Below are 24,212 nucleotides of genomic sequence, written 5' to 3'. Positions count from 1 at the left end.
AATAAGAATAAGAAATCTCATGAGTCGTCGGCAAAAATTTTAAAGCAGTTCTGCAGGCCATTGTGTACTTACATGTCAGTCAAAAGCACATTGGTTCTGCTGTAACACTGATACTACATAATGTTACCATTGCTGTACGTTACTACTATTACAATAATATCATCGTTATCACCCTCATAGTCATTTGTTATTGTGTTATTTTCTAGTTCCACCAACTATTGGTGACAGCTTGGACAGATACACAGCAAAACAGTACACTTCAGTAAGGTTAGAGTGTCTGGTTGAAGGAAAACCACGCCCTTCTGTACTCTGGGAGAAGGATGATCAGATGATATCTTCTAATGATCCACACTTCATCATCAGTGACTCTGGATCACTACTTATACCCCGTGTTCACGCAAGAGACCGTGGCGTTTACAAATGTTTGGTGTCCAACACTGCTGGCATTGCCAGTAAGAACATAACCTTACATGTCCAAGGTAAGAACTAACACTTTGCATGTCTGTAGGTACATTTAGCGATGTTTATAACCCTTTCACCACAATGGTTTAGCCCAAGCCTGTTGAATCAATGTTAATTGCAGACCTGTTTACAGGGAATTGGGGGAACATGTTCAAATACTCATCAGTGGATGTAATCTATGACTTTTGGAAGGCATCTAATAGTGCAAGCAGCATTTGTGTTATCCCACAATCCCACTGCTAGTAGGGATAATTAACACTAATCTAAAGTCCATCCAAGGAATAGGAAGCAGTGACTTCGCTGTCTAGGACCTCTGAATTGAACTGGCCATGTCTTTATTTCAACAGACCTGTGAACACAAGTTGAATTATACAGCAAAGAATGTACTCAAGACTTGTAAATTTGGATTTATCCTTATGCCAGTTCTTAGAAGGCAAAAATGTGAAATTCTTCTAATCACACCTAGATAAATGTATTCAAAGCTTAAAGGGCCAGTAATGCCAACTTTTGATAATTTTTTCAGCATTTTTGTTTTGAATGTCAATCATAATTCCTTTTTGTACTCCACAAAGCATGTTGATATACACAGTATTCAGCTTGTCAACTCAGCCCGTTAGGTGTGTAAACTGCATTGTTAATGTTGAAAAGTGACCTCTGGTCCTGACTAGAATTCAAATGTAAACAATAACAATGCATTTTACTCATATAGACGCTAAGTTCACAAGGCAAATAGTTGGTGTTTCAATATTCTTTTGAAAGTGGAATAAAAAGTTGCAATTGATATACAAAATGAAAATACTGAAAGCCATCATCAAATGTTAGCATTACTGGCCCTTTTGAGTGTAAAGCCACCAGTGTTTGGTTTTAGAGCAATTGTTAATCTTCTGTCTTCCACATGATTAACAAACATAACATGGATTATTTTTTTCTTTTATTGTCCTGCAGTTCCACCATCTGTAACTGATTCTGGTAGAGAGATTTCAGTAACACTAGGAGAAACAGTAGAGTTACCTTGCAAAGTGGACAGTCTTCCTCCTCCAACCTTTTCCTGGAAAAGAAACGGTGTCGACATTTCCAAAAATGATATTCACTATTTGTTGCTTGGGTCTGGATCCTTGCAGATTACACGTGCCAGATATGAGGACAGCGCCATTTTCACATGTGTTGCAACAAATATTGTAGGGAACGTTACTATTGACGTTCCTGTGAAAGTTAATGGTGAGTTCTCTGGAAAAGATTATTTCACTGATTGTTAAGACTTTTACGTGTAATTCATATTCATATTGTTTCAGAATGTCATGTAAAACTCAATGGTGATTCAGCAGATTTAGCTCCTGTATTATATTAACAATGGAGCCACTGTCATATTGCTGTCAATGTGTGTGTGTCTGTTTGTATGTCTGTCCGCCTGTCTATAAACATATTTTTCTAAAAATTGAAGTGAAAATTGTTGTTCAAGTGTAGTCACTCAGTACATAGACCTTAGACCTGAAACGATTATGGTCAAAGTTGTAAATAATAATTGTGTTTTTGCTTTAGTTCCCCCAGTGATATCACCAGGGCCAACTGATATAGTTGCGGTTCTTGGTAACCCAACCATAGTACCCTGTGAATCTCTCGGTGACCCAACTCCAACTGTGACATGGACCAGAAATGGTAGGGATGTCAACGTCCTATCTGAAGGATATCTATTGTTAGAGTCAGGCTCGCTGCAGATATCAAGTGTACTTCGAGCAGATGGAGGTGTATACAAGTGTAAAGTGACAAATGTTGCTGGATCAGATGAAATTTATATCACTCTAATTGTTAATGGTAAGTTTTCATGTAGGTTTATTACGCTTTCCTCAATTTTGGCCCCTGTGAGGGGAGGGGCCAGGTTTGTGTATCAGTTTGTTTGTCTGTCCATCCATTGGTTCATCTGTCTGTGGACCTTATTTGAAAATATCACCACCTTGTCACGTGACTTAGTTTGAATCTCAAATTTTGTTTTTTCAATGCAAAGGAACTCATACAGGCAACAAATGAACTTACAGACATATTGCATATCAATTATATGTGAAATAAATATGTTATCAATAGTGACTATTTCAGCTTTCAAACTCTTTGAGTCAATGTAGGAATCTTTGGAAATATCATCACATCACCTCTATGACAGTAAATCTGAACTTTAACTTTTTTTGTATCAGAGACAAGTCTAAACAAAGCTTGGGTAGGCTTTTCTTCTCCATGGTCATGTATGCTCCTGGAAAGTTCTTGACAGTCCTTGAATTTTAAAGCCTCCTTGAAAATCCTGGAAAAGTCCTTGAAAATGAAATTGAGTCATGGAATGTCTTGGAAAATTGATTATCCACCCAAAATTTTCTTAAAGTACGAGATGATCAGTTATGATACCATAAAAATGACACAAAAAATGGTTTGTAAAAAATGATTTATTGTAAAAGTGATATCTGGAAAGTGGTATATTGGACCGCAAAAGTCCTTGAAAAATTGCTGAAAAAGTCCTTGAAAGTCTTGTAATTTTGGGTGACTTGGAGTGTATGGGTCTTGCTTCTATTATTCATTGTATTTAATACCATGTTGACTTGTGTACACTGAAACTCTTGGAAATTGAAATGTCAGTGAAGCCCCGTATGCAAAGATTCCTTCTATACCTGCTTTTCCTTTCAGTGGGTTAAACTGAGAATTCACAGAGTTGTAGACCATGGAACAAGCAAAACCATGTGCTGAAACATAGCTAAGAGTAATTCTGTGTGTGCATTTAACTCTGTTTGTTTGTACTTGACTGCATAACAAAGCATCTATAGTGTCATTTTTCCATAGAACTTCACAGTAGACGGAGTGTGACATTTATTGCGGAGTAAACCCATTGGTGAACTTTTCATCTCTTACAGAACCTCCAACCATCGGAAATTATGTTCCAGACATTATCGAGACACTCCCTCACAACATTGCTGTTCTCCCATGTCCTGCAAGTGGATACCCCAGACCCCGGGTTGTATGGTTTAAAGATGATGTTGAGCTGGACACTAGTCCTCCTGATATCAGCATAGGGGGGATGGCTCCTTGTCCTTTATCAATCCACTTGAAAAAGACAGTGGTAGATACACCTGTGTTGCCACAAATACTGCTGGTAATACTACCAAAACCATCAATTTCAGAGTACATGGTGAGGAAAATTTCCTTTTTTATTAGGAGAAATATAATTCTGCTGGCAAATGGGCAACATCTCAGAAGCTTGTAGCTTATATTTTGACTGAATATCATTGATTCACTTCTCAAACAGCCAATCAGCAGCACAATGGCTTTAAGTTTCAGATTCCTTAACGTGAAGAAAATAACTAACATCGACCAATCAGATACAACTTTCCAAGCTGCTGCACACTGGGCCTGATTCTGCTTGTTATTGTATTTTATGTAGGAATACTCAAGAAAGACAAAATTTAGAAATTACTTTGCACTCACATAATTGTGACATATATTGCTTCTCTGTAGGGCTGCTAAGCTGCTCTTGCATGTCTGCTGCCATATCACATTCACGCTACACGGCAGAATCTTATCACAGATGTGAAATACTTAATCCAACCCACATGTGGACAGTCAGCACACAAGGAGCCTTGCTGTAGTCACTAATGGTGTTTTATTGATTTCCCAAACTTTTTATGTTTTGATTCAAATAACTTCCTCTTTAAAATATCGTTTCAAATACAATACATACCAGCTTTTTAACCGAGTTGTTTTTATACACTGCCCACAGTTCGTCCCAGTATTAAGGAAGGTAAAACAGACGTTACTACAATAGTAGACAGAACTGTCACCCTGGAATGTGAAACTAGTGGTGATCCTACCCCGACAGTAACCTGGAAAAGAAACGGAATAAGGCTCATCACTGACAGGACTTCTTACCAGTTGATGAATTCTGGATCTCTGCGCATAACATCTGTGAAAAGAGATCACAGTGGACAGTACTCTTGCATTGTGAGCAATACTGCAGGATCTGCACAAAGGGATATTCTCCTTCATGTCCATGGTAAGGTTAGCAAAAAAATCTTCAGAATGATGAAATTATGCTAGCTGATTTACTTTGTTTGTTTGTATACCTTGCTTACTAGTCACACATGTTAATAGGTGCATTATTTCACCTACAATGTGGTCACATTGAATCAGATCACTGGCGGGGACTCTGTGCCATTTACACTGGCATGTTTAAAGCCACAATTTTCAATCCCAGGTTCTCTCATTAGTGGAGTTCTCCTCCTGGTTAAACACTTGGCCAGTACGATGTTTGATTTCTATAAGGCCGCATAAAATAAATTCTTTGTTTGCCGTCCTTGGATATTTGAAAAACCTATCAGCCAGCCAGCAAAAAAAACAAACACGGAAAAAAAAACACAATCCAATAAACTTTAACTTTCCAATTGGTTTAATGGTATCAAATATGAAAACTCAACTATTACAGTTACAATGCAGTGTTTCCTGTGCTCTTGTCTGGAAACACAAGTTATACATGTACTTGTACAAGTACAACAAGCATAGCTATTGTTAGGTGACTGTCTCTGAGGCTGTAATGCAGAAGTACTCCCATATTTTACTTCTTTTTCTTCCCGCCAACCTTGGACTTGTTTCGGGTACGTTCCTCATGTCCTATGGATTTGCACTGATGACAGACAGGATGGATACTCTGATAACTTTCCTTCCAATCATCCTGGATGGGTACAAGGTCATCTGGAGTACCACACACATGACACACCAAGGGAAATTTTAACCTTGAGCTGTAGTAATGTGGGGTGATAGAATTTCCACATGTCACATTCTCAAACAAACACACCTGAAACAAATGCATAAGAAACAAACAAACACTAGTAAGCAAACAGATACATACAAAGGAGTCAATAAAACAATTTTATGAAATTACAAAAAATATACTGCTGTTTTTTCACTTTTGAAAAAAATGACAGAAAATCTTAGCCTGTTATACGTCATTTTTATTCAGCTACCAAATATTCGATGATCACAATTTTTTTGTTAACCTTATTGCTTCTATTTTTGTTCCTGAAAACTGACCGAGCAGCTAGAACTCTTAAAAATACCTTGTGAAGTTTATGACTTTCAGGAATGGCACTTGTACCACAAGTATAATCAATGGTGTCCAATATCTGTTCAAGAGACTGTCTTTCAGCTTCAACCAGTTTCTTTGGTGAATATACACACCTGCAGGTTTGAGTGTAATCAAAACAAATTTCCATAAGTTTGTTACAATACCATCAGGTTGATAAAATCAAAACTAAATGATAAGACAATATCTCTTTGGGTCTACAATGAGATAATTTAAGTACTATTTTGTGCTGTGTTGCACTGCATTAAAATATTATGGATAAGATACACTAATGCTGCACTGAGTGTCTCTTTACTATAGTGTAATGTAATTTACTGCCCTACACAGTACTGTACGTAACTATACTAACTTGAAGGACACAAAAATCAGTGATTTTACATACCTAGGTTTACTGCATTCTGTACATAGTATAGTTCGCCTAACAGTCTCTCCAGACAGTCGGAATCCAAAATCTCGCTGGGCCAGTGCTGTCTGCTTTGAAACCAGAGATGGACGGAATTTTTCAGTTGTTTCTGTGCCATACAGTTGTTCAAACGACTTGAAGTGATCACTATCTTCAGTTGGTACAGGATCTTGATGAGGACAGAAAAAAGAGTGTTGACTATTTATTACAACTGACACTTGCTGAAAAACTTTAAATTAAGACATAGCTCATACAGGCTAAGTATCACCGTATATATATTTGTGTGTGTGTGTGTGTGCGTGCATGTATGTGTATGTATGTTTTGTTCAAATCATTATGACTGACACAAATGCTAGCTATTAAGCTGAATCTTTTTCACATTAGATCACATCATACACTGCTGAAGTTGTTGCTTTGTAATCATAACCTTTGTAATCAACCTTTCTCGTTCCAGCAAATCTATCAAATGGTTCCTTAATCTGTAGTCACCTCTCAGGTTTGGGTCATCTGGGTTTAAGCCAATTTTCCCGGGGTACAGCAGTCTCTGAGATAACTCCCTTGATGCATGTTGCATGATTTCAAAAGCATTGCGCAGATTGCCCGTACTCTTAGTATCATGTTGTGCCTTCTGCCGTACGATGTCAAACTTTATAAAATGACCAAGCCGTTTGGTAGCAGACAGAATGTTCAAAGTAAGAGCAACTTCAACAGCGTATGGGCTGTTTGGGGCATTCAACAACGAACATATCACTGTACCTGCTTTCCCTGGTGCAGATCCAATATCGTGATCGATCGCGTATTTGAACCTATTGTTGTCCGTGTCGTTCTGGCTGGCGATGAAAAGTGCTTCAAATAGTTGACAGAAATTCTGTTCCGTTCCACATTCGAAGCCAAACCAGTCAAGAATTGTTTTCGATCCATCTTTTATGGAGACCACAACTATTTCACGTCCTTCGGCTGTCATGATTTACGGATAAATCAGTGTAAGACCTCGACCATCCATGTACGGTACACTGCATGCAGCGCGCTAAAAATAGGGAGACCTGTGCGCACGTGAACTTTACGTACAGCGGCTGATGTTGTACCCTTTTACGATTTGTCTGATTTGTATTTAAACGATCGTACAACATTGGTGTTTTTGCGACATTTCAGAAAACTGCTGCGTAAAGGCGCTCTTAATGTGTTATTGCAGACAAAATCAGGGCACATCGTGCCGCATTTTCGAGGAGACGGACTGTGTTTGTTTTTCAAATTTCTTCCGAAAACCTACCCGCACGCGGACGGCAAACAAAGAATTTATTTTATGGCGCCTAACATAAATTACACAAACTGATCTCAACCTTTTGTCACCTTTTGTTAATCCTGCAAACAGAACTTATACAAGCGTTTGATTGACAGTCGGTTCAAATGGCCAACAGTCATTGATTCCCACCACCAATGCTCGAATTTTTTTAAAAATGGTCTTGCGCGCAGTCCCGTTAGAACTTGAAAATAACCAAAAAGTTCGATTGGCAGCAGCTTCGCGCTGACTGCTTGGTAGTCTGTCTGTGATTTTGCAACCGGAAAAAAACTAAAAAGTGGCGTTCTCTAAAGCGTGTGCCCCTGTGTTGCCTGTTTGATGTCCACTTACACAATGAATGCTGCCATAGCTTCGCGTCTTTTTAAAGGGAGGCTCCACCTTTAATATCTGTTACTTCATATTTTCAGAACCTCCTGTTATCCGTCGAGGTACCCCAGATGAAATATCTAAACATGAAGGGGACAGAGTAGTCCTGCCATGTCCAGTCTCAGGATTCCCACGTCCTGATATCACATGGTACAAGGATGGTCAGGAGCTTGGATTTCATCCTGCAATCACTCAAGATGAGAGTGGGACACTGTTCATCAGTGTAGCTGAGGCAGAGGACTCTGGAATTTACATGTGTCTTGCCACTAATAATGCCGGCAACTCAACTCATTCAATCACTGTCAAAATTTTGGGTAAGAAATTATGCTTTCAAAATTGTTTCTTTCATAGATTGACTTTCATCTCTTACCATCTCCCGGTACACTGTTCTGTCCCTTCCTTTCTGCCTGCATGATAATGATCAAATACCACAAAGGGTTATGTGGAGTTCTGCTTGGTTTGTCATCTAGTTGCTGGAAGTATTGTCATGTATGCGCCCATTTACAGATGTCAATAATTCTGGAGTTTCAAACCTCTATAGTACATGTATGTCATAAGTGCATATGAATTGAGTGTTTAGTTTCTTTTACAAAAACAAGTACAGTACAATTGCGAGATATTTTAACAAGAGAGAAAATCATTTTTCTTCAAATCCACACTTTCCACAAAACAGTGGCAGGATAAGCTTTGATCATGACTTTCTTTTTTAATGATCATTTCTAGGAAAATTTTTTTATTTTGGTCAAAACATCTTGATATAGCTTAAAAAACTAAGTGCATTAGTCCAGAATTTTGCCAGACCTTACTGATACTTGTACAGTGATGGTATACTTACATTGTGTACATGGAACTCACGAACTGGCACAAACAACAAAAGTCTTATAAATGAAATGCCGTCTAAATTAAGCAACTACACCTACAGTGAGTACCCGTAAGATTAAAATTGGATACCCAATGATACAAGGGAACAAATATTCAAATAAATGACAACCCATCTGAGACGACATTACTTTTCATGAGACTTTGCTGTCCATGTCAGACATTTAGCCTTGCTTGATTGTAACTGACGATTCATTCACCACCATCTTCATTACAGTTGGAACAGTCATCGCTGCAGGCCCAACAGAAATCAGTGTACCGATCGGACAGCCAGTGACATTGCCATGCGAAGTATCTGGTGATCCCATTCCAACAGTAACCTGGGATAAAGAGAGGTCCTTACTTGTAATAGATGGCAAGTCTGTTCAACAGGCACAGAGTGGATCTCTGTACATTTCTAGTGTGAGAGAGACAGATGCTGGGATATATGTATGCACGGCTGCTAATGTAGTTCATGTTGATACGAGGATTATCAAGCTGAATGTGTTGGGTGAGTGACTCTTCCATGATTTCTGTTTTGCTTTATTTTGGTTTTTTTGGGGGGAGGGGGTTAAGAGACCCTGATGGACAGGTGTCATGCCATTTTGTGAGTTTCCTAGATGAAAAGAGAACATAGGCATACCAAGTGAAACAGTACTAAAAGTTGGTTCTGTATGTGTATTCATGCACATATAATTATATCATACCAGTATATTGATGGTGCAAATACAGCGATCTGATTGGTCGAGACACAAAAAGAACCGTGGTATATTGGCGATATACCACGGCTGGCACACGCGTGTGCTCTCAGCTTGAGCAAAAATCCCTTTTAGACGTTCAACGCCAGAGTTTCAACTCGATTTTGACCAGTTCACTTCATATATGCACTCGCTATCGCTCGTGCATATATGTCGTTAACTGGTCAAAATCTCGTGGTATACCATCGCTGGGTGCGCTTTATTGCTTAAATACAGTACATGCATATATATACACAAATACACTCCACACACATACGTACAAACATACATACACAGAGATAGACTGACAGACAGACAGACAGACAGACAGACCACACACACACACACACACACACAAATATCATAATTATATTTATTCATTTTGAATCCCATGAAGCGACAAGCAGCCACCCCTACACTGAATTACTCAAACCCAGATAACCTTTATGGCAACATACCCCCCACCTGCACCAAGTGTCTGCAGCTGACTGAAATAAAAAACAATATCGCTGACAAGCTAACAAAGTCGCTCACTTATTGCAGAGGGAAATAGCAATACAGCTGGGTAATTTGCAAATTAGGTGTCCTATTTCCAGTCACCACCGCAGTAAGGTACATGTAGTTTGTATCTTGAAAATCAAAGCTTTAAACTTGTTCAGACTCCCCTCACAGTGTTTTCTTTTGAATGTTTAAAACTGCTTCACAAAATGTAATGTTTGATGCACCACTTGGTTTATTTATCCATGCAGACAACATTGACAACTGTTTTATACATTCAAGTGGGCGAAAATAATGATAATGGTCATTAACTATTCATTTCATAGGAGGTCATGCCTTCTTATGCTTTACAATTTGTGTTCTTGTACTTTGACATTAGATAACAGAATAAAAGTGAAACAATTTGATTCATATGTTTTTACCTGCAGTGGGTCCTACCATCATCCCAGGAATAACTGGCAGAGAGATTTCTGTCACGGTTGACGATGAAACCATTCTTCCATGCAAAGCAGAGGGTATTCCGGTACCTGACATCCTGTGGCTCAAAGATGGAAGGCAGCTGACTGGTTATGAGTATGGCATGGAGATCAGAGCAGATGGTTCTCTCCGGATTTTTAGTGGTGTGCCATCAGACAGTGGAACATACACTTGCATTGCAAGGAATCGTTTGGGAAATGTTACAATCGAATACGAGCTGAGAGTTAATGGTAAAAAACAATTCCCTCCCTTATGTAGATGTACAAAAAAAAATATTAAAACTACTGAAGTTATTTTATAAGACGCATCTGCATTATAAGTTGCAACCTCCTTTGATTGAGTTGCGTAGGATAAAATCCTTAAAAAATCAAAAATGGAAAACATATGCATTATAAGTCACACTCTTTTTCAACACAGCTGTCACACTACAGGCCACCATTGAGGTTGGCTCTGTTCATCAAAAGTTGAGTATTCAGACTATGATCACTGTCTCTCGTACTGCTATGGTACACATACCAAATGGTCCTTTTCACGGCCACCACATCCTACCGCAATCAAACTATCTTTTCAAAGTTAGTTTTTCAAGAATGCCAAATTCTATGAGTACCACTCCCCCCAAAAAACTGAGAATTTCCATGTTATCTGTGTCACACCCACTTTAAGAAACACAAAAAGTACATATTACCGTACTCGTCCGAGTATAAGCCCCTGGTTCGGCAACACTAAACAGCGGTAAAACAAGGGGAGGGGCTTATACTCAAGCAACCCCATGTTATCTGGCATGGATGCTTAATTTATGCTAATTTTATGCACGATTTTTTTCAACACCACTCGATCTTTCTATCGCTTTCAAAATCGACTCACACATCCAAAGAAATTGATTGTACATTCTCACATTCCTGCCCGCTGGGAGTGCGGGATCGACAGTGTGGGAAAAATTGATCCCACACTCTCAGAAACCGTCCCACACTCTGCAGTAAATATTCTACGAGCTCTGATTGGATGATAAACAGTCTGTTTTGTTCCACGCGCAAAATGTTATCCAATGGCACGACGAGTAACACACGGACTAGAACTACAAAGTAAGCAGGTCAAAGTACAGTGGCAGACGACAGAGTTGTAACGGCTTTTGATAATATTGTACGTGTCCAATATGAATTTAACGCATTTTGTGGTCATGTGAGAAAAAGAATCTCACACACCAAGGACCTGGGATCAGATTTCTCAGACTGGTTGGGGATATTTTTTGTCTCTCACTCGCCTACGGCTCGTGTGAGACAAAATATCCCCAACTCGTGTAAGAAATCTGATCCCAGGTCCTTGGGGGTGTGAGATTCTATTAATCTCTGAATACAGAAGTGATATTTTGGTGAAATTTCAGCGTCGAAAAAAACCACAAACTTGAAACAAAGACGTCATGTTTGCTGCTGCTGATCAACAGTAGTAATGTGAACAGGCATGCATTTCCTACACGGAAAGGCAACTCAATATTCCAGTACCAAACTGTCTACATCTTGTGAAAACAACAACATAGCAGTGAAAATTGTAATAGTCACCAGGAAAAGTCTTCACGAATGAAAGGATAATTGCTTCAAACAAAAGAAACTGCATGTTTCAAGCATGAAAACATTGTGGCCGTGAATGAAAATAAACAATGGCAGACTTGAGTGAGACTATTCTATTTAGGCAACGGGGGTGAGCAGGGTCAAAGAATCAAGATAGTACTGGAAAAATGTGTCATTTTCCTTATGATGCTGTCAAGGGAACTCCAGTTTCCCATTGTTTTAACATCTTTTAATAGTTTCTTTATTATCTAAAAGTAATTTTACCAAGTTAAATGACCAAATATACTCTCCTAACCTTTCTGTATTTGAGTTACACTAGGGTAGGGGCTTAAACACCGATGTAATGCATTTTCTAAAATCCTCTGAAATCAGTAGGGGGGCTTATACACGAGCAGGGGCTTATACTCGGACGAGTACGGTATAAGTCGCACCTCATCTCTGGAGAAATATTAAATTCGAAAATTTGGAACGTCATAATAAAAGATGCGTCTTATATGACTTTAACGGTAATTTAATTAAAGAAAACTTAAACTGCAACAACTGAACTACAAGTTCTTGTTTTACTCCTCAAAGCATATTTAAACACATTATTTTTAGTTTGCCTACACAACATCTACGTCTTGAATGTAATGATATTGTGTACATTTGAATTCTAGTCCATATCAGAATTGATTTGTCAACAATAACATTGCAGTGTACACGTGTACAGGCTGAGTTGTCAAGGTGAATACTGTGCGTCTGAACATGCCTTTAAAAGTAAAACACGAAAGTGTTGTTAACATTAAGAAGCAAAAATAGTAACGTAATTATCAAAAGTTGCAGTTACTGGTCCTTGAATGTAATTGGATCCTCAGCTGAGCGTCTCCCTTGAGGATAAGTAGGTAGAATTTATGCAGTCAGATTTGGAGAATTTTTTTACATTTTTGGTTCAATTTCTTCAAAAAATTGTCGCCGATGAAACTGTTTGCCAAAAAGCATTCAAATTGAGTTTTAAAGTTGTCAGGGATGACTGTATTATTGTTTTAAAATGATGACAAATTATGAATATTGTTACGTGCAGAGAAAACGAACAAAAGGGTGAACTCAGCAGTTAACGTTTAAACAAAATTTATTACGAAAATAAAACTAATTGCTAAGTTAGGGATAGAATACGAGCTTTAAAGTGTACAGACTACTTATCTCAGCTGGGACGGCAAAGCTCCAGTCTCAGAGTTGTAACAGTCAGTCGGATGAATGAACAGTCCTTTGGCTTGCAGGCTTGAAGCTGCACAAAGTCCACAGTATAAATCCAGCGTTGACAGTGAAGGTCTTGAAAAGTCTTGAGAATGACTACTGCTGGAGTTTAGTAACACACAAGAGACACGATCCCAAAAGTCTGACTGGAAGCTGTGCACGTCCCTTTATAAAGGCATATAAGAACAATCTAGAACTTTTATTGACATGCTAATTACTGTTCTAAAATTATCTCCCTTACACAACTAATCAACTTTCCAGAACATTCCAAACATGACTAATTGAATCCAAGGTTGTGAGGTCATCAAGGGCAGTGACCTTGAGAATGTTCTAGACTAATTGAACTCAGGTCATGATGAGTGTGGGGGAAATGACCTACATAACACACCCCCTCTTCAAAAAGAAAATTTTCAATGAAAAATCTTTCTTTTACAAATGTAATCTTAAAAGTGTGAACAACAATAAGTTCTAAATACGAGAGAGACAGTCTGCAATTAAATTGTCTCTGCCTTTGATATGTCTAATGTCAAGATTAAACTCTGTAACATTAAACTCCATCTTAGCAATCTCTGATTTTTGCCTTTGAATTTCTGCAGAAAAACAAGAGGGTTGTGATCAATATAAACCACTATTGGCTGATTTGAAGAAGTAACATAAACTTCAAAATGCTGTAAAGCTAATATCAAAGATAAACACTCTTTTTCAATTGTAGAGTAGTTTCTCTGGGATTTGTTAAATTTGCGTGAAAAATAGCAAACAGGATGATCTATACCATGACTATCCTCTTGCAATAAAACGGCACCAGCAGCCGTATCACTAGCATCCACAGCCAATTTGAATGGCAAAGTGAAATCTGGTGCAGACAACACTGGAGCACTTTGCAGTATGGCTTTAAGTGTATCAAATGCCTGTTGGCATTGCTCTGACCAAACAAACTTTACTTTCTTTTTAAGTAAGTTAGTCAAAGGCTCAGTAATTGCGGAGAAATTTGGACAGAATTTTCTGTAGTAACCAGCCATACCGAGAAAGCGCATCAGTTGTCGTTTGCAGTTTGGTATGGGAAAACTTGAAATGGCACTGATTTTGGCATCAACAGGTTTTACCTCACCCTGTCCTACAGTATGTCCGAGGTAAGTTACCCTCGCCCAACCAAACTCAGATTTGGCAAGGTTGACAGTCAACATTGCTTTACTCAGTCTCTCAAAGAACTTCCGCATGAGCTTGATGTGTTCCTCCCAGGTGTCACTATACAGGACGACGTCGTCAACGTAAGCTGCACACCCGTCTAGCCCGGATATGACGTCGTTGATCATCCGTTGGAACGTTGCCGGAGAGTCTTCATTCCGAATGGCATCACCTTGTACTGGAACAATCCGTCTGGTGTAACAAAGGCGGATATTTCACGAGCACGATCCGTCAGAGGGACTTGCCAAAATCCCTTCAGTAGGTCAAATTTCGTCACGTACTTAGCTTTTCCCACTCGGTCGATGCAGTCATCAATCCTCGGGATTGGAAAGTGTCTGTCTTTGTTAAAGTGTTGACCTTCCTAAAGTCCGTGCACATACGATAACTGTGATCTGATTTGGGAACAAGTATGCACGGCGAACTCCAGTTACTTTTACTGGGTTCAATAAAGTCATTGTCCAGCAGGTATTTGACTTCTTCCTGGAGATATTTCGCTTTTGTTGGATTCAGTCTGTATGGATGTTGTTTTACAGGCTTACTGTCCCCAACATCAACGTCGTGATAGATGACGTTTGTCCTCGTTGGAACATCTTGAAACAGGTGTTTATATTCATGGAGCAGTTCTTTCACCTGTTGTTGTTGTTCTGGCTGGAGGTGTGCCAACTTTGTAGACTCCAGCTTCTCCAGGATTTCTGAGTTCTGAAGCTTGACCGAGCCCAGCTTTGAGTTTAGAGTATTTTCACTCAAGTCAGTTTCAGTATCACTATCTTCATAATGGCCAGAACTGACTGTACTGACAGGCTTTGTTTTAGTAGGATTATCCCTATCCAAATATGGCTTAAGCATATTTATGTGACATAGCTGTTTTTGTTTTCGCCTGTCAGGTGTTATTATGATGTAATTTAAATCACTCAATTTCTTATCAATTAGATATGGCCCAAAGTAGCGAGCATGGAGTGGTTTGCCAGGAATCGGAAGTAGAACAAGAACCTTTTGACCCGGTTCAAACTTCCGTTTTGAGGTGCTTTTATCATATTTGGTTTTCATTGACTGCTGAGATGACTCAAGATTTTCTCTGGCTAATTCACATGCTTTAGAGAGTTTTGTACGAAAATCTGACACATATTGCAAAATATTCAGACAATCATCATCGTCTGATAGGAATTTCTCTTTAACGAGCTTAAGTGGGCCACGGACTGTATGTCCAAATACAAGCTCAAATGGGCTAAAACCAAGAGACTCCTGAATTGACTCTCTAACAGCAAAGAGCAAAAAATGAATTCCTTCATCCCACTGTTTCTCTGTGTCAAAACAGTAGGTCCTAATCATGTTTTTCAAAGTTTGATGAAATCGCTCAAGAGCACCCTGACTTTCTGGATGATAGGCGGATGACCTATACTGTTTAATGCCTAGCTGATCCATTACTTGTTGAAAAATACCAGACATAAAGTTGGAGCCTTGATCGGACTGGACACATTTAGGGAGGCCAAATAAAGTGAAAAATTTGACTAAAGCTCTCACTATAGTCTTTGTCTTTATATTTCTCAGTGGTATGGCTTCGGGGAACCGAGTTGATGTACACATTATTGTCAGCATGTACTCATTTCCTGATCTTGTTTTTGGTAGGGGCCCAACACAGTCTATTAGTATCCTACTAAATGGTTCTTGAAATGCAGGAATTGGCTGTAAAGGGGCCTTTGGAATGGTCTGATTTGGCTTTCCTACCATTTGACATGTGTGACAAGTTTTACAGAAATGTGCTACATCCTGCCTGAGATTAGGCCAATAAAAGTGACTGAGAATTTTATGATAAGTTTTCCTGACTCCTAAGTGACCAGCCCAGGGCGTTTCATGGGCCAGGCGCAATATTTCAGCACGGTAGGGCTTTGGAACCACAATTTGATGTTTTATAGCCCAATCGTCATCAACCAAAACATCTGGAGGTCTCCATTTACGCATGAGGATACCAGATTTTGTATAATAGGAAACAGAGCTATCTGAAGTTTTACCTTCATCATCTACCCTGTCAAACAAAGACAAAATATCTGGGTCTTTGTGTTGTTCTGCAATGAGATTTGATCTAGAAAATGTCTGACTTTGGTCAGCAGAAGTTTTACTGGAAGTTTCAAATCCACGAGGGATAACGGAATGATCCGTGTCAAACACCTGACTGAGAAAGGTGTCATTTAAGTCAACATCTGTGACATTATTTTTGAGAGTATTTTGATTCTCGGAAGTTTTCTTTGACATGGCTTGAGTAATGGCACATGAAGGAAATAAATCGGGTATCTCTTGTTCAATGGCTCTGGATCCTGATCTAAAGTAGGATTATCAGTCACAAGTGGATTAGTAATGACCTTGTCCCCAGCAAGGTCGTTTCCAAGAAGAAGGTGAATCCCTTCAAAAGGCAAAAAAGGCCTAATACCTAAAGCCACAGGTCCAGAAACAAAGTCCGAAGACAAATAGACATTATGGAGAGGAACAGGAATGTAGTCATTACAATCTACCCCCTTAATAAGAACTTTAGAACCTGAAATGACTTTTCAGAAAACGGCAGGGTATCTGCCAACAAAAGAGACTGGGAAGCCCCGGTATCTCTTAAAATTTTGACAGGGGTAGCGGAAGAAAAATCACTAGAAAGTGATATAAAACCATCATGAATAAATGGTTCGAAAATACCCATAATGCTATCTTGAGAAGAATTGACCTTGACCTCATTAATTGGGGATAAGAGGGGTTTAACCTCAGAAAATGTGTTGCACACATTATTAGACTCTAATTGAGTGATGAAGAAATAAAGCCGGTGGGCTTAGATCCACTTTGACCACTTTGACCTTCACGTTTTCTTTTCAATTTGAAACACTCTGACATTAAATGGCCGTCTTTCTTACAATAATTACAAGAAAGTGTACCGAACTGTTTGTCAGAAGGAGATTGAGACTTGGGATCTGATGATGTGGGAGTGTTACTTGAACTCTGTGAACTGTTGTCATTTGATTTTCTACTGTCCTTTGAAAAATTCTTGGATGAAAAAGAGGAGTTAAATTTACCTGCATTGTTTCTGTAGGAAAAGGACTGGGATGGTTTGCTGAGAAATGAAGATTTGTGGGTCAATGAATAATCATCGGCCAAACGTGCAGCACCTCCAATGTATCTGCCTTTTGTTCATTGATAAACGTTGATGTCACTCCGGATGCACCTTTTAAATTCCTCAATCAAAACAAGCTGTCGTAATTTGTCATAATTCTGACTGACCTTTTCAGAAGAACACCAACGATCAAACAGTTGTTCTTTTGTTCGAGCAAATTCAACATAAGTTTGATCCTTCACCTTCTCACAATCCCTAAATTTCTGACGGTAAGCTTCAGGCACCAACTCATAGCCCTTGAGAATTAATTCCTTCACAGAATCATAATCTGAAGCCTGCTCTACTGACAATTGAATGTAAATTTCTCTGGCTTTACCCACCAAAGCACTCTGCAAAAGCATAGACCAGGACTCCTTAGGCCAATTCAGACTCTGAGCAATTTTCTCAAAATGAAGGAAATATTTATCAACATCCTTTTCTTGGAAAGGGGGGACTAACCTGAAATGCTTAGTGACGTCAAAACCGTGTGAAGGGAAGGATTTTCCTGACTGTCCAAGCTCTAAACGTTTCATTTCTAATCTTTCCTGCCTATCTTTCTCTCTCTGTCTTTCTTCCATTTCTAACTGCATTTGTATTTTTTCTTTTTCTATTTGTAATTCTAGTTTCTTGATCTCCAAATTTGTCTGCATTTCTAATTCTAATTTTCTTAGTTCAAAGGTAGACTCGGGCTCATAATCTTTCAAGGCAGACTCCTCAAAATGGCCTGATTTAACTAAATGTTTTGCAATCTTGAACTGTATTTCTCGCTTGCGCATAGATCGTTTAACTTCTACCTTAAGGAAATTGGCCAGTGTTATGAGGTCGTCTTTTCTGAGGGAATCAAATGTGTCCTGATCAAGGTCATCCATTTCCTCTGGTTTAAATTCCGCCATGATTAAATTTCGCGGAGTTCACAGTATACAGTAGTTTTAAAAAGGCTGGCAAAATGTTGTCAAACGGCTCAAAATGTTCGTATCCCGGACAAGCCCCCAATTGTTACGTGCAGAGAAAACGAACAAAAGGGTGAACTCAGCAGTTAACGTTTAAACAAAATTTATTACGAAAATAAAACTAATTGCTAAGTTAGGGATAGAATACGAGCTTTAAAGTGTACAGACTACTTATCTCAGCTGGGACGGCAAAGCTCCAGTCTCAGAGTTGTAACAGTCAGTCGGATGAATGAACAGTCCTTTGGCTTGCAGGCTTGAAGCTGCACAAAGTCCACAGTATAAATCCAGCGTTGACAGTGAAGGTCTTGAAAAGTCTTGAGAATGACTACTGCTGGAGTTTAGTAACACACAAGAGACACGATCCCAAAAGTCTGACTGGAAGCTGTGCACGTCCCTTTTATAAAGGCATATAAGAACAATCTAGAACTTTTATTGACATGCTAATTACTGTTCTAAAATTATCTCCCTTACACAACTAATCAACTTTCCAGAACATTCCAAACATGACTAATTGAATCCAAGGTTGTGAGGTCATCAAGGGCAGTGACCTTGAGAATGTTCTAGACTAATTGAACTCAGGTCATGATGAGTGTGGGGGAAATGACCTACATAACAATATGCAAATTTGTTTGGTTTATTTTCTCCTTACTTGTCAAAACATTTCCTCTAGACGAGAGTTTAAAGAATTGGATTTTTAGTCAAATCTCGAGATTTTATCACATAATTTGTATACCACCATATTCCTGAAATTGTAGAGAACCTGGAGCCCTAAAATGACGTCATTGTTTGAACTATAGCATGAGAACGGGGCAAAATAACAAACAAGATTACAATCGTGCAAGTTGAAAAGATTTTACTATATAGGAGTAACCACTTATCTTACACCCTTGAAATTCAATATACAGCTTCACAAGGATACCCTTGGTAAGTTTATGGTAAAATTTGCCTGAAACTTACACATTAAGTTTTGAGAATTTTTTTCGCTCATATGTAGCTCACCACTAGATGATCTGTATTCACATGGAATCAAGTGGCTATGACATTGTTTTACCAGTTTTGTCAGCGGAGTTTTCTTTATATCTTTATTCAGCTTTGTTTGGCTTCTGTCAGGAATGTTTGGCAAATGTTGTGTTTTGCAATAAGTTTTATTGAAAAGTAAATAGAAAAGCCGTTTCAGTTGCCTATATTAGTTTTATATCTGGTGCTGTGCGATTATTCCAGTGATTGTCGTTTTCAGTAAATGTTATTGAATATTTTATTTGCTCGTCTTTTGTTATTGTTAGACAATAGGGACAAGTTAAAGGTAAAGGGCGACGAATTCGGACGCGCACACGCTTTAGAACGTTTCTGCGCAGATTTAACTCCAGCCTGCCGCAAATGGGTTATTTTTTAGCGCATGTATTTAACATCACCTGCCATTGTTGAAATTGCGCTTTTACCTAATTTTTTGACCCAGTGTCTTAGACATATATGTGACCTATAACCTTGTCATATTTTGACCCCCTAGGAAGCTGGTTTTTATTCAATATGAGAGAAAAATTAACATTTCTCTCCCATTTATATGGCGCAAATTACCCATTCACCTGGAGATATTGTAAAAAGTAGCATGGTGACACCCTTTTATTACACTCGTTCTCATCTATCATCGAACGCGCAACTTCATGTGAATGTTGATACATCTCATGAATTCATCAGTGTGTTTCCTTTGAAACTTCATGAGTTGATAAGGAACTTCCTAGGAAGATTTCACCGCCTCAACGATGTAATTAATAATATTGCTACAGACTTCCAGGCAAGTCGGCGCCAACAAATAAAACATGCTGGGGCATACAACACGCGTGCGCCACATTTTATTATTTTCGCTGAGAGCATGCACAGTTGTCCCTGGAACGCTCCATGCTTTCCGCGGTGTTCGAGTTTTTCCAAACTTTTGTTGGTTTGTCCATGGTGCCGATGAGTTTTGTAAATGAAAATGTCATCAGTATTTGTGTTTAATGTTCACTTCCAATACTATGGTGCACAAAAGATAACATCCGTGTACATGAAGAGAGGGTGAATTCATGAGAATGAAAGCTAGTAAGTGAAAGTTTAAAATGCCGAGGTGGAACTTTAAAGGCGAAGATTTACGTTCAGGATGGGACATCGCCATCAGTTTCGGGCAGAGAAACGTTCTTACACTTTTGTGAAATACGAAAGATTCACATTTCAAGAGAGAAAAAATGTACTCGAAATTTCCTTGAGAATCAACATCGCGCAGGTTCGTTTTGAGAGTCAACATCGCGCTAGTTCATTTCCTCACCCCGGCACAAATGTACGTTCGTGTAGTGACGATACTATGAATGATGACGGTCCCATTTTCAAATGTAACCACATTCTCTCGCAAAGAAACGACAAGCACCGGGAGTAATGTTTGCTATGGCATTAGCAGTCGCTAGTTCAGTGAACCTGTAGGCGAAATCTTGATGAGATCTCAGCTCGCTCTTTATATAGTTGAAACACGGCTCGCAAACGTTGAAAACATTATACGGTGGCTGGTAAATCAGTCGAACCCCTCTCGCCTGTAATAGTCGTTGGAGATTTTGCTCAACATATCGGGCGTGGTGGAAACCGCAATTATCCATAATTACACAGTCACCTACGGCCAAACAAGGATTTCCAAAATTATCCGAAACTCGAACAGCCTCATCGAAAAAGTTCAATAACTCCAACCCGTTTGATGGTCCAACGATCACATCGGAATGATCGACACCCGTAGCACTGACAAGGATGTTGATCGCGTACCTGGCGTTCGATGCATGGCATGGCGTTGTATTTGAACTGCCGGTGTTCTGATTTCTGCGTGTCCAAAACGACGATTGCCTGTAGTTCTGATCACCGAAGACTCGTCAAACCAATGAATTTGATTTATATTGTAATCAGAAACAGTTTCTATGAAATCCAGTGTATATTGTCCGATAGCTGGAGTCATCGATTCGGCAGCAAGACTTGATATTTTCTTTCGACTCATGTTCAGGTATTCGGTTATCGCTCGGTGAATTGTCGCCAGCGATGGTACGTTTTCGGCCGTACACCCGTTTAATCATCAAGAAGTTACCTTCTGATTTCGTGCAAGTAAATACTTGGTTGCCGCCTTTTATAGAACTCGATATGTTGGAGAATGTTGTCGACAACTTTAGTACGTTCTCGCGCTGGTCTATCACTAAGGGAGCCTGTTCTCTCGTATTTGCAGCAGATACTGTGCGCTGTTGATTTAGACACTCCGGTCGTCGATGCAATTTCACCATAAGAAACGCCTTTCAAGTGAAGTTCTCAGATGCGTCTTCGCGTCAGAAATGGTGTCGGAAAACCACGTTACATTTTGGAAGTGTGTACTATACTGTGCACGGCAGTTGTACAATGTTGCAGCAACCCTCAACTTTGCCGCCCAAACTATTTTTGTATCCGCGATCTGTTATTCGCATTTTAGTTGTCGTATTAATGAAATGAAATTCGCGCACACATTTTACCGGGCTAAAACTTTGCCCATTGTTTTTGAACAATTCATACGAATCGCTAATTGTAAAGGTACGTATTCACGTAGCTAGGAATATGACGTTCACGTCGCGTCAGTCGTTTGCGTACAGTGTATCTTATGTTTACATAAACTTGTAAACTTGTCGCCAGCGCGGCGCGGCGGCGTCTGAAATCTTCCTAGGAAGTTCCTTATCAACTCATGAAGTTTCAAAGGAAACACACTGATGAATTCATGAGATGTATCAACATTCACATGAAGTTGCGCGTTCGATGATAGATGAGAACGAGTGTAAAAGTGTAAACTAAATGGTATTATGTCAGGAGTTTATTCGCGAAGTTTGGTCAAAATGACACCATTCAAAGCGACAGGAAGAAAGTTCGAAAATTATGTAGTGATATAATTTCGATATCGTAATTTTGTAATCGATACTTATGTTAAAATTTCTTCACAAACATCATGAAAACTATACATTCGATAGATATGGATCATAATTCTTGGTATTTATTAAAATTAACTCATTTGCTAAGCGTTTTATAATTGCTTTCTTTAGTGTAAGTGAATTATATCATTTTTATTTATTTATAACGACGCCATTTTAACGTCCCTTTCCATGGAAACGAGCGTGGTGACCCCCATTTTTTATTTCATTTTTGCACTTGCACAACTTCCAAGGATATTTGTGCAAAGTTTCAAGAAAATGACACCACAACTTAATTTTGACGTAATTCGTAGTACTTCACCTTAATTAATTCACAGATGTGCTCAGTTCCTTGAATCCTTCATTACTGTTTCAGTTCCACCTTTCATAAATGGCAATGGCTACATAGAGATAACCTCAATCCTGGGAAACCCTGTTATTCTTCCGTGTGAAAACAGTGGCGATCCAACTCCACAGATCACCTGGGAGAAGAACAGTGAGCCTCTCCTTATCAATGGGCAGATCAGAAGGATTCTGGATACTGGATCATTGCAGATTGACAGTACTAGAGAGACTGACAGTGGTGAATATGCCTGTATAGCGTATAACATCGCAGGAAGCGCAACCAAAATTATAATACTCACAGTACAAAGTAAGTTGCTATCATCAATCTTTTAATTAATGGGTGTTGTACGTGTGTTTTCTATACACAGAAAAAAAGCCTGTCAGATTCTGCATGATGATCATGTTATAATTTATACTCCACATACAGAGACTAAGAATTTAAACAGGAACTTCCCCTATAAAATCCGGATTATCGTAAAGCTATGCAAACATAAAAAAGCCTCATTGCTGATCAGACGTGCCGTGTTTGGTCCCAGAATCCCATAATTTAGCCATGTTTCAATTGCGAGCAAAATGGGAGTACCAGTGTCATTGACACTATTTCTGGACTATATGTCAATGAAAACCTCAGTCAAGTCCCAGGATTTAGATTGTCATCTTTGTGCATCTGTTGTGTATAGTTTCGGAATGAGAATCCTTTAAGTGAAATGTAATTGATACTTTGCTAGGGTATAAATATGATTCGTTTGTTTGCAAGAGGATATACTGTTTTTTAACAAAAGTGTGCAAATTTACAATCGAAAATTCAGTGTTATGTCCATTCTTTCTGTTCAGACAATTGCAAAATGTCAATCTCAGTACTTCATAAGAACTTCCTATTATCTGTTTGTTCTGTAAGTAGCTCCCAATAAAGAGTATTAAATTAACAGAAATGGTGCACAAGTTTTTGAAATCTGTCATATTTTTGAACGTCTGTCAATGAGGGGGTATTCTTCAACAATTTATTGTATGCTTGCAGAAATTCAAGGCAACATTTTAAGTTGAGTGGACACCCAATGGTCATCACATATTGTGCGTATTTGCTTAATCTGTAGATCCACCAAGAATTGCTAAGGATATACCTCTAAACATAACAGCCAGAGTAAACACAGAGGCAACATTGTACTGCCATGCAAGTGGAATTCCTAGACCAACAATTGTGTGGTTAAAAAATGGAGCTCCAGTTAGACTTTATGGCGATGATGTCTCACAACGTGAGGATGGGTCCCTACACATCAAGTCGGCCCAGCCAGTGGATTCCGGCGTCTACACGTGCATGGCTTCTAACAAGGCCGGTAACACAACTGTCAACATTGATTTCACAGTGTACGGTGAGTGGAAAGATAATATATCATTATGCCCATCTTTTTGTGCATCTTCCAAAATGAAAAGACCGGAATGTTCAGAAAATACCAGGAATGGTATGTTTGAGTACATCATACACAGGACAAATTGTCCAAGCTGTGTAGTATGCTAGGAGAGGACCAATATGAGATATACCCTGTTAAAATTGGATATTGAAAGCAACCAGAAAAGTAAAAAATGCAATGTTTTTAAATAGCCCCATGAGTACAATGGGTTACAGGTTTGTTTACTGATTCATCAAGCATCTCCTCTTTGTT

At 38.9% G+C, this 24,212-nt stretch overlaps 3 protein-coding genes across 5 annotated transcripts in view; 2 read left to right on the top strand and 1 right to left on the bottom strand.

Annotated features, from left to right (window-relative positions):
• LOC139114888 (hemicentin-1-like) overlaps window positions 1–3,853 on the top strand; it is a 31,516-nt gene extending 27,663 nt beyond the window's left edge. The window contains exons 15-19 of the mRNA XM_070676818.1: window positions 207–479; window positions 1,408–1,680; window positions 2,002–2,274; window positions 3,354–3,592; window positions 3,746–3,853. Coding sequence (XP_070532919.1) covers window positions 207–479; window positions 1,408–1,680; window positions 2,002–2,274; window positions 3,354–3,592; window positions 3,746–3,853 — 1,166 coding nt within the window. The remainder of the gene's footprint in view (window positions 1–206; window positions 480–1,407; window positions 1,681–2,001; window positions 2,275–3,353; window positions 3,593–3,745) is intronic.
• LOC139152493 (hemicentin-1-like) overlaps window positions 3,442–24,212 on the top strand; it is a 91,650-nt gene continuing 70,879 nt past the window's right edge. For all 3 annotated transcript variants that reach the window (XM_070725650.1, XM_070725649.1, XM_070725648.1), the window contains exons 1-7: window positions 3,442–3,628; window positions 4,217–4,489; window positions 7,686–7,958; window positions 8,741–9,013; window positions 10,166–10,444; window positions 22,583–22,858; window positions 23,646–23,921. In XM_070725650.1, coding sequence (XP_070581751.1) covers window positions 4,372–4,489; window positions 7,686–7,958; window positions 8,741–9,013; window positions 10,166–10,444; window positions 22,583–22,858; window positions 23,646–23,921 — 1,495 coding nt within the window. In that variant the 5' untranslated portion in view covers window positions 3,442–3,628; window positions 4,217–4,371. The remainder of the gene's footprint in view (window positions 3,629–4,216; window positions 4,490–7,685; window positions 7,959–8,740; window positions 9,014–10,165; window positions 10,445–22,582; window positions 22,859–23,645; window positions 23,922–24,212) is intronic.
• LOC139152495 (uncharacterized) lies at window positions 4,937–6,943 on the bottom strand. The gene is made up of 4 exons (XM_070725653.1): window positions 6,735–6,943; window positions 5,958–6,147; window positions 5,550–5,670; window positions 4,937–5,287 (listed from the first exon to the last, which is right to left on the bottom strand). The coding sequence occupies exons 1-4, from the start codon at window positions 6,940–6,942 to the stop codon at window positions 5,048–5,050; spliced, it is 759 nt and encodes a 252-aa protein (XP_070581754.1). The 5' UTR covers window position 6,943; the 3' UTR covers window positions 4,937–5,047.

Source organism: Ptychodera flava, chromosome 16 (assembly GCF_041260155.1).
Source record: "Ptychodera flava strain L36383 chromosome 16, AS_Pfla_20210202, whole genome shotgun sequence".
Taxonomy (NCBI): Eukaryota; Metazoa; Hemichordata; class Enteropneusta; family Ptychoderidae; genus Ptychodera; species Ptychodera flava.
This window is presented reverse-complemented; position numbering and strand designations above follow the sequence as displayed.

Coding starts and splice junctions, on each gene's coding strand:
- LOC139152495 (XM_070725653.1), bottom strand. CDS start 6,942: ATGACAGCCGAAGGACGTGAAATAGTTGTGGTCTCCATAAAAGATGGA. Junction 6,148..6,734: donor ATCTGCACCAGGGAAAGCAG/GTACAGTGATAT, acceptor GTCCTCATCAAG/ATCCTGTACCAACTGAAGAT. Junction 5,288..5,549: donor AAAGTCATAAACTTCACAAG/GTATTTTTAAGA, acceptor CATTTGTTTCAG/GTGTGTTTGTTTGAGAATGT.